This window comes from Silene latifolia, chromosome 7 (assembly GCF_048544455.1).
Source record: "Silene latifolia isolate original U9 population chromosome 7, ASM4854445v1, whole genome shotgun sequence".
NCBI classification, from domain to species: Eukaryota; Viridiplantae; Streptophyta; class Magnoliopsida; order Caryophyllales; family Caryophyllaceae; genus Silene; species Silene latifolia.
The window spans coordinates 62,024,065-62,034,396 of record NC_133532.1 but is presented as its reverse complement, the minus strand read 5'-3'; the positions used below and the strand labels follow the sequence as shown (position 1 = coordinate 62,034,396).

The 10,332-nt window shown below is 37.6% G+C and overlaps 1 protein-coding gene across 1 annotated transcript; it reads left to right on the top strand.

The window, feature by feature from the left end:
• Window positions 1–7,789: 7,789 nt before the first annotated feature.
• On the top strand, window positions 7,790–9,700 carry LOC141591109 (glucose and ribitol dehydrogenase-like). Its single transcript, XM_074411536.1, has 4 exons — window positions 7,790–8,040; window positions 8,388–8,764; window positions 8,993–9,351; window positions 9,552–9,700. The coding sequence occupies exons 1-4, from the start codon at window positions 7,816–7,818 to the stop codon at window positions 9,566–9,568; spliced, it is 978 nt and encodes a 325-aa protein (XP_074267637.1). The 5' UTR covers window positions 7,790–7,815; the 3' UTR covers window positions 9,569–9,700.
• Window positions 9,701–10,332: the final 632 nt, after the last annotated feature.

Here is a 10,332-nt window from a genome sequence, read left to right as displayed (position 1 = left end):
TGTTTATACTAGTAACTTGTGATTAGGGGATGTGATATGATTATACACAGTTTTGTTTGCGTAGACTTAAATAATAAGTTCATATGCTTGTCTACTGTTGTGTCATATGCACTTGTTAGATGAAGAATGTGGTTGAAATGGGAAGAATAGATTGGAAAAGATGGGATGTCAATTGCATGAGAATATGAATTTTGTGATTATGAATATGTTTCGGTGACGAAGTGGATTTGTAATATTGTTGCATTAGTAACATGGAAATGGGATTTGTAATGTATGAGTATGTTTTGTTGTACGTAAAGTTATAGAATAAAAGCATGAGGGTAAATCATGATTAACAAGTTAAATAATCTAGGTGCATGATGAATGTTGTTGCTTGGCTTTTGAAGATAGTAACATGTGATTATGAAAACTGGTTTTATGAGTATTGAGTTGTTTTTGTTTACCTTGTTGTTGTTTAAGTTGTTTGGAAGTAAAAATCAAGTAGTTGTGTTTTTCGATTATAAAGAGGTTGTCTTTAAACTGTTATAACTTGAGATATATAAATTATTTTAATGTGATTTCAATTGGAGGTGATAGCTTGTTCTATTACGATTCTAACGATAGGTCACACGCCCAAAACGAACAAGAAATGAGTGAGATATGACCGTTTTACGAAAATTGAACAGTGTTGTGAAATGCGTAGGGCACTCGATCGGGTGGCCCTCACTCGATCAAGTGCAACTCTTGTTACTCGATCGAGTAGCCCTTACTCGATCGAATAGCCCTGGTAATTTGTTTTACGTGCTTCTGACCTTGACCTACTTGATCGAGTAAGTCACTTACTCGATCGAGCAACCTGTACTCGATCTAGTGACTCATGTTTTGGGTCATATGCTTATATTTTGACTTTGTTGCCTATTATGTTTAATTCAAAGGTGTCCTTTTGCTTCTTTATGCATTGTTCTACGTATGTGTCGGTCCTGATGTGTAAGTTACCCAATCTTATAATGTAAAGAGTGACACCTATGGTGATTATGAGTTCGATGGGGAGGACATGAGTTGTATGTGGTTGTGATAGATAGTGGAAAAAGAAAAGGAAGATCGGTATGGCTTATTGAGGCATGGAGCATGTTTTGTGAGATGAGGTGAGTGATATGATTGTGTGTTGAGTAACGTAAAAGTAAGTGAATGTGGGCAAGGGATGATGTGAGTAACGTGAGAATGAAAAGATTGAAGGAAGGATGTGGATAGTAGCAACTTGAGATGTTAAGGATTATGAAGGGAGAGAGTTATAACCGAGTTGGTTAAGAATATATGTAATGGAAGGATCGTTGTAGATAGATGGAAAAGAATGATGTATTAAGAGCTTAGATTGAGTTATGCAGCGATGTGGATTTGTAGATTGAGATTCAGTTTGGGGAATTTGGTTTATCAAGAGGTGGAACTAATGTGTGATTTCCTTGGGCATTTAACAGTATGAAATAAGTTTTGGGATTCAAAAACCAAAAAAAAACGAGGTGTAGTGGACCGACCGTGTAGATTGATTGGTGATAAGTGTGAGTGATAGCATGATAAGAGAAGATCCATGGTAAGAAAGAGCATGAGTTTTGGAGCAATGAGAAAGTAACCGGAGCACTAAAGAGTTAGATAGAAGTAATAAGGAGTCGAATTATTAATTGGTATTGTTGAGTTTAAAGAGAAAAGAAGGATAAAAGTAAGTTGAGAAAATGTTGATCGGAGTTATGTGATATAGAGGTAAGGAGTCATCGAGATGCGTGATGCTATCATGAATATGTTAGTTAATGTTATATAGGAATTTCAGGACAACATGATTAGTCATGAGTTTTGAGGAATTAAGGTAGTAAGAGGTTGATAGAGTATCTGCACGATATGAGATTTTGGTGGAGAGTTAGATGACGATACAGTTAAGGATAGTATTGGGAAGAATGTTGAGGTAAATTTTTGTTGATAGGTTGATGTTCGTTATTTGGGAAATTAACCGAAGATAGGAAAGAAACCGTGAAGTTTAAAGATGAGTGTAAAAGGCTTGATGTCCGAACGATGGTAGTGTTGAGGGGTTGTCACTAGTGGTTAAGGGTGATGATAGATTAGAAAGATAGAAATTCTAAAGAGGTTGATTTTGTAGACGCCGGATTGAAATGTATGGTTGTAAGGAAGTATAAGATGTGGTTAGATGGGCGGGTGCTAATAGTTGAATCTTAATGGTATGGTTATATTTGGCATGAGGTGATGGTTATGCGAATGGGGGAATATGTTATGAGGGGCATATGAGTTAAGCTCGGGCGACAGGTAACCTTTATCGAGTGGTAACTTACGTGATCAAGACTGACTAGTTGGATGTGATTATGGGTTTATGATGTGTATAAACGTTTGTGTGAGGTTCTGACTTCACGATAAGTGGTATGGTGTGATAGACATAAAGTTGTTATCTGAATGTTCTGTAATATATGTTGGATACGGTAACCTAATGGAATGATGTTTAAAAAGGTAATAATTTGAGTGATTTGGCATGACTAGTTATGCTTGTATGTATTCATGATATATTTTATTCCGTGATATGGTAGGGGGGATGATATTCATGAGGTTCTTATCTGTTTAATTCATATAATATGTTGCGTTGTGATTTAGTAAAGTGGATTTGAGTAAGTTTTCTTGTCCGAGAAGTTATTTATGAGTCAGTGTTTATGGGATTGTTTAAGTTGTGATGTCTATCATGTGCCTCGGGTGGTAATCCGGGCACGGTACTTCGTGTTGTGATGCGGGTGTTTTCGCACTGCGGTGCGGCTGTTGGTAGCGGTGTTGTGATGCCGTCACCGGTTGTGGTGGAGTAGGCGGGATGATTACGATTCAGTTTCGAAAGTGCATACCAGTTATACATAGTTGTTTTTTTTATCTATTGTTGTTTCCTGTGAGTTTCAGTTTGGACAGATAGACGGTTATTTTGTTTATTGATGTTTCTTACCAGTTTCAGCTTGGGTGTGAGGGTAGAGTATGATATGGAAGGGAGTTGTGTATGTTTCTGTTGTCGGCATGGTATAGCGATATTTTGTTGATGGGACACAGTTGTGAGAGGTTGTTACAGTAATTTTGATCTTGTTTTAAGATGAGGCATTGGTAGACACAGTAATGGCAAGTGAATAGTGGAACATGTGTTGTACTGATCTGAGAGTTGCAAGTGGTTTATTATCTTTTGTTGAGACAGTGAGCGTATGGTGTTGGGAATTAGTGTCATGTTAAGTTATGTATGAGTTTTGTGGTAATAAAAGAAAAATGAATTGAGGATCTAGTGTGAGTGTGCGTAGCAAGTGTGGACCGTGAGTTATGTTTTTGGCGATAGGTGTTTCATCTAGAGAGGTATGTCGTGTTGTGGTAATGTGGAAGAGTTGAAGTGTTAGTTATGCGAAGGATTTTGTGGTATTGGTTGGATGAAGTGCAGAATGCCTTGAGGTATGAGAACTGTTTAAGTAAGAGAGTCTTGGAAATAGGAATAGTTATAGGTATGAGGTTATAGGGGGTTATCTTTGACATGTGGTGGTGATGAGGATAATGAGAAGATATAGCTAAGGATTTAGTATTATTGAGTTACGAGGATGTAACATTTGTCTTAAGAGGAGTAGGATGCGATAAAAGAGAGTTTCATGGTTGTGCATGTTGTAGTATAATTGTAAGTAGAGTGTTGGTGTAGCATAAATGATCGATATTTGTTGTGATTGATTTTATTAAAGGGCATGGACGTGCTTGTAGTAGTGTGATGTTTAGGAGTGTGGGAATACTTCGATAGAGTTGACAGTTGGATGATGATGTTTATGAGTTCGATAGCGTTAATAGTTGGATGTTGATGTTATGAGTGTGAGTAAACTTCGAGGACGAAGTTCCTTTTAAGGGTGGTAGAATGTAACATTCCGTTTGATGCTTATGAGTGTCTTGATATTGGATTTTCTAGTGGAAAATATGTTAGTGAAATGGAGCTAGCGGCGTTTGTGGATGGTAGTTAGTAGTGTGCGGAGTTAGTGTCGAGAGATGCTATAATGTGGTGGATACGATATCGTGAGTCATGTTGTGGAGGTATACATAGTTGGTGGAGTTAGTGTTAAGAGTTTGTGTTTTATAGGTTGGCGTTTCGTTTTGAGTTTTTAGTTGCGTTGTTGTGTCTTGGTTGAGTTTGTATGTTTGTTTTGCGTATGGGTTGAACTTCGGGGACAAAGTTCTTTTTAAGGAGGGAAGACTGTAATACTACGGTTTTACGAGTCTTTGGGTACTCTATCGAGTGAGGCTTACTCTGTCGAGTAAGTATAGTTTTATGCGAAGCAGTAGTCTGCCTGTAGGCTACTCGATCGAGTAAGATTGGCACTTGATCGAGTAAGTGGCACTCGATCGAGTAAGTGCCTTACTAGATCGAGTAAGTGGATTTACGGGTGATATTTGACGGGTTTTGTTAATAATGCGGGAATGATATATAAGGCTTTCGTCACTTTTCTCAAAACACTTTTACAATCTAAAAACCTTCAAGAGAAGATTTGGAGTTACGTTGAATCATCCTCGCCGCATTATTAGCAAATCCCGGAGCTAGAAGTGTCGGATTTCGTCATTCTTTATACCTTTGTGATCCTTGCGTCGAGAGTAAGCTTTACATATAACTTTTATATTGTTTTGTTAATATTGGTTAAACCCTAATTGGGTGATTTGGGGGTTTTGGGTGATTTATGTGAATATGGTTGTGATGGTATGTATATATGTGATAGGAGGAGGTTTCGTAGAGGAAAGATTCTGATTAGCTGCTAAGACCGTCTGTGGTGTTGCATTTCAGGTAGGGTTTCCCTACTCGGTATTAATTACATAATGTGTGGTGATTGTGCTGTAGTTAGTGATTGTTGGTTGATTCACACGGTTGTGATTTCGTAATATTGATTGATTCAGACGGTTGTTGATTTTGTGTTGTGATTACTGTTTATCTGTATGTGATCTTCGGGGTGCGTCCCTGGCTGAGTAGAGTCACTTGCGGGAGTGGCTTCACGCCCTTGATTCGCTTCCTGTGGAACCCGCCATAGGAGGGATGTACACATTAATGAACATGGGTTTATCGCTCGATGGAGATGAGCGGGGCTTAGGTGGGAACGGCTGCGATCCCCCACTGGCGGCGAGGAGTACCTGTTGCGATGGGTACTCTGGCAGGGCTACATACTTTAGTGTGTAGTCATTTATGTGGAGACTGGAGATGGAGACTGGGGATTGTCTGAGCTGTTTGTATGCTTGTTTCATTGTGGCTTCGTTTTATGTAATTAGTACTGACCCCGTTTAAATGTTTTAAAAACTGTGGTGATCCATTCGGGGGTGGTGATCAGTTATTGAGCAGGTATGATATGACGCACATGGGATAGCTGAAATGAGTCATCACGTGGCTGTTAGAAGAGTCTTCCGCTGTGTCAGACGATGTCTTATAGTTGTGACAGTTTTGGCTAGTAGACATTTTTTGAGTACTTTGTATTTCAGTTTAACAGTTTTGGTTTGGACATGTAATCACTTAAATCGTATTTACTTTTAAAGTATGTTTCTTTATTGTCTTATGATTATCATTGCCTCGGGTAACCGAGATGGTGACGTTTCCATAGGAGTATGGGGGTGTCACAGATTGGGTTTGGGCCGGGTCATTATTGGGTCCGATAATTTAATCACATTACTATAATTTCTTACCGTTAAATTTAGTTTTTAACCAATTATTTGGTTTAATTATTTCATTACTAAGTCAAACATATCAATCTAAACACAAAATCACTTTCATTTTGATCAAAATTAAGCTTAATAATTGTCGGGTCAACATCAGTCGGGTCAATATCAGGTCGGGTCTGGTTCGGGTCACTGATAATCTGGTCGTGTTGGGTTACGGATCGTCATCGGGTCGCAATATTTTCGGGTCGCAATATTTTCGGGTCTTGTCGGGCCTGGTTTGCTCGGGTTCAGGTCGGGTCACTCGGGTCGGGTCAGACTTGCCAGCTCTAGGAAACTGAGATGGTAACTCTCCTATTTACCTGTGAGGCCTAGCTAAAGGTTCCTGAATAAATGAGGGTGTTACAATTTGTCATTATCTTGTAAAAAATTGAAGTTTTTTTCTTTTCTTTCATGGATTCTGATATATTGCAGTAACTAATATTAATGCGGAGTATGTTGTTATGGTTTTAAGTACTATCATGATTTAAAAAATCGTTGGTTATATCGCCATAAGCCGTTCGGATCATATTGATTAATTAACGTAATAAAATAGGCGATATAAATTTGTAACACCATATGAAAATTATGGGTTCGCTCATGAGATCAGCTTCGTTCAGTTCAATTCAGCTTTCATTCAGTTTAGTTCAATTCAGCTCTAAAAAGGCAGAAAAAACAAGGCTTAAATGTAATAAACGGTAATCACAACCATCGTATTGAAAGTAAAGCTCGTCCTTTAAACCTCTAAACAAAAGAAAAAACAGTAAGATTGTCTAAACGTAAAATTAAATACGTGATTTGCAGGCTATTACGTATGATCGAGAGTTTATCCAGTGCACACCGAAAATAACAGCTGCGGGTTCCCTCGTCACCCAAAAAAATGTGTGTCTTAATATATTGATTGATTTGGATAATAATGATAAGGAAAAATATGTTAAAAAAAATGCTTTTTATGTAAAAATCGTGATATCATGTTATCCATCATAATCATATTAAAATGAGTATTGATTATATATAGTTTGAGTGTCAAAATCGTGATACCAATATGCAAGACTTACTTCCACATCTAATTACGACCTATTTTAGAAAAAAAAACAAGTACACTAATTAAACACATGAATTTATAATCAGAAATGAACGGAGTAGACCCTACGTCCAGATTCTCTTCATCACTTGAAAAGAACAAAGCGTCTTGCTTGTGAAGGGCTAATCCCGTCATTTGAGCAGAACCTCTCACAAAAAGGGAGAGGGGACAAGGTGGGGCACCCCCCATGTGCTTCCTCACTCACCTCTCATGGGTATTTTGTGAGAGGAAATGGTATCCGTCACAAGCTTGTGACGGATATCGCCGTCACAAATGAGATTTTGTGTGAAAAGAAATATACTTCCATTACTTTTGAACGGTTGGAATTAAATCTTGGGACAATTTAGTAGTTGTAATTATTTCGTAAAAATAATGTTTTAATAAATGGAGAGAAGAAAGATTGTATTAGAGAGGAAATGAAGATAATGTAATGAAGAAGATCCAAATTACCTACAACTACTCTACAAGGCTACAAATATTAGTTGGTATTGCTTCAAACGGACTATTTTGGTCTGAAACAATAAGACATAATTGTTCGCAAGGGTGGAGTCTAGTGGTTAAAACTTGGGTGAAATTTCCAGGAGACTCAGGTTCAAGCCTCTCAAGAGCAAAATCTTGTGGAGCATTCTTGGCCTGAACCATGCCTAATAGAGTTCGAGCATGTCACCCTCGGGTGGTTTACCTGGTATACGTGGTTTCCAGGCTATCACGTACACCCGTGGGTTTACCCAGTGCGCACCGAAAGTAGCGGCTACGGGTTCCCTCGTTACCAAAAAAAAAAAAAAAAAAAAAACATAATTTTATAACCATTTTACAATTAAATGTTACCATTATTAAAAAACAAGTTACCATAAATTATAACATAACACTGTTACATCTAATCATAAAATGATACCGTTGAAACTTCATACGATAAGTAACGGTCTCAAACAAGAATTTGGCCAAGTATATATATGTGATGTGATGTGTAATCTTACTGGTTTATTATTGGGTGCCCTTTCATTTAATTAATAAATAATAATAATATAATGGTGATTATGAGTAAGTTTTTGGTATTGTTCCTCTTAGATTTGAGCTTATTATTAGTCTATAGCAGACTGTTTTTGGTCACTGCGCAAACCGAAGAAGTATGCATCGAGGTAGAAGAAAAGTTCCCACCACAACATCAAGACATTCAACCTGGCAAACAATACTTGATGCATCCTTACCCTATTACCGTCAATCCCAATTATATTGGCTCTAACAAGCTAAAAGTAACCTTTTTCACTCTCTTCTTTTTATTATTTTATTATGCATTTTATTTTATTGACGAAAATTCAGTGTCAGAAGACCATCTCAACTAAAAGTTCCCAGGATTTGAACATGGAACCACGACTGATACCATGTCATAAGACCATCTCAACCGGACTGACTCAGTGCTGCAAGTGCAATTACACTGGACGAACTCTAATTGTTTTTTTTTTTTTACAGTATTGGAAAAATGGTCTATAAAAGTGTATCCAACAATAATGATAAAAGGCTCGAGATAAATAATTTAGCACTGGTAAATGAGCATCCGTATAATAATAATATTTGTAAATGTTATTATTATGGTACGTAGGGAAAGGTGGCTCTAGTAACAGGAGGTGACTCAGGCATAGGGAAGGCAGTTTGTTATCATTTCGCGCTCGAGGGGGCGACGGTGGCATTTACATATGTTTATGGGCAAGAAGAAAAGGATGCGGCCGTCGCCCTAGCCTTGTTCCGTCAAGCCAAAACAGTTGAGGCTGGTGATCCGATTGCAATACCCACAAATCTTCAATACGAAGAAAATTGCGAGCGAGTCGTAAATCAGGTGGTTGCACGTTTCGGGCGAATTGATGTCCTTGTCAATAACGCTGCCCTCCAGTTTTATTCGAGGAGCATTCAGGAGGTCTCGTCAGATCAGCTCAGAACCATTTATGAAGTTAACTTCTTCGCTTATTTTTTCATGGCTAAGTGAGTCATTCAATTTCTTCCCTCTCTTTCTTTTTTGTCCAATTTCATTATATTAGATACTCCTTACAAAATAATAAAAGCGGAACAAACATTATGAAACGGAGGGAGTATATATATTAGCAATGGCGGAGCCAGGTTTCACTGAAGGGGATAAAATTTTAGAAACACTCTAATTTTGTTGAAAATGTATTAGTAAGAATTTCCAAGTTTTGACAATTATTTGTATAGGTTTGCGTTGAGGCACATGAGAGAAGGAAGTGCAATAATCAACACAGCATCATCAACAGCATTCACAGGTTTACCAACACTATTAGACTACAGCACCACAAAAGGCGCTATAGTCTCTTTTACAAGAAGCCTAGCTCTGCAGCTAATTGATCGGAAAATTCGCGTTAATGGGGTCGTACCAGGACCAGTCTGGACTCCCCTTGAAGTGTCTTCGTTGCCTGTCGACGAGGTTGTCACATTTGGTACACAAGTGCCCTTGGATTATGCAGCACAACCTTATGAAATTGCACCGTCTTATGTTTTTCTTGCCAGTAACGACTGCTCTTCTTATTTCACTGGCCAGTTCCTTCACCCTAATGGTACTTTTCTAATTATATTTTACACTCCATTGGATACATCTGAAAATTAACGTTCACTATTTAATTCAAATTTTTATATTCCCTCCGTTCTTAGAGGTTAACGTTAACGGAGGGAGTTTTTTCATTACTGTTTGATAATAGTCATGCACAATTTTTTTTTTCTCTTTAAATGGTGGACTTTATAAAACTTTTTTTTTCAGGTGGGATACCAATGTGAGCAAGGAAAATATGCACCATATGAGAAGTTTTAGCAGACGTACTATATAATTTACATGTACCGAGTTCCCAAATTACAAGATATTGTAATCATAATTCCATGGCCGACATTTACATAGATTTTGGTGGCAAATTGTTGGGGAAGCATTGTTTTAACTTTTAATGATAAATTTATCTTGAAGTACCAAGGTTGTACTCAACAACAATACCCACAAGATCAACTTCAACTCAACCAACCCAATTAGAACACCAATCTAATTATCCCAACAATGGACAAAAAAGTTATGAACAATAAAGAAACGAAAACATAAATAACACACACAAATTAATTGTGAAAAACCCTTCACTGTGAAGGTTCAAAACCACGGGACTTTTAAGGAGTCCACCCCCTTCTTCTTCTCTTATTATGATAAAATTGAGGGTAAAAAAAACCCAATTTCAGTCTACAAAGGCTTCAAGACCCACCAACAAGTTCAGACATAAGAGCTTATAAATAAGAGAGCAAAAGTGAAGAATGTCACCAAAATTGCAGAATCTATCTAGCAATAATTACAGACAAACCAGAGCTCAAAATGACGATCCCAACGGTCAGAATATGGCCATTGATATCAGGAACAATCTGGCAAAGTTTCAAGACGATCCAACGGTTGAAACTTCTGCAATCATCAATTTACTAAAGGCTAAGAAAAACGAACTGAAACCCTCAAACAAACTTTATGCCTTTTTTCTCCCTTTTATATTCAGATTTTGTGTGATTATTATCCC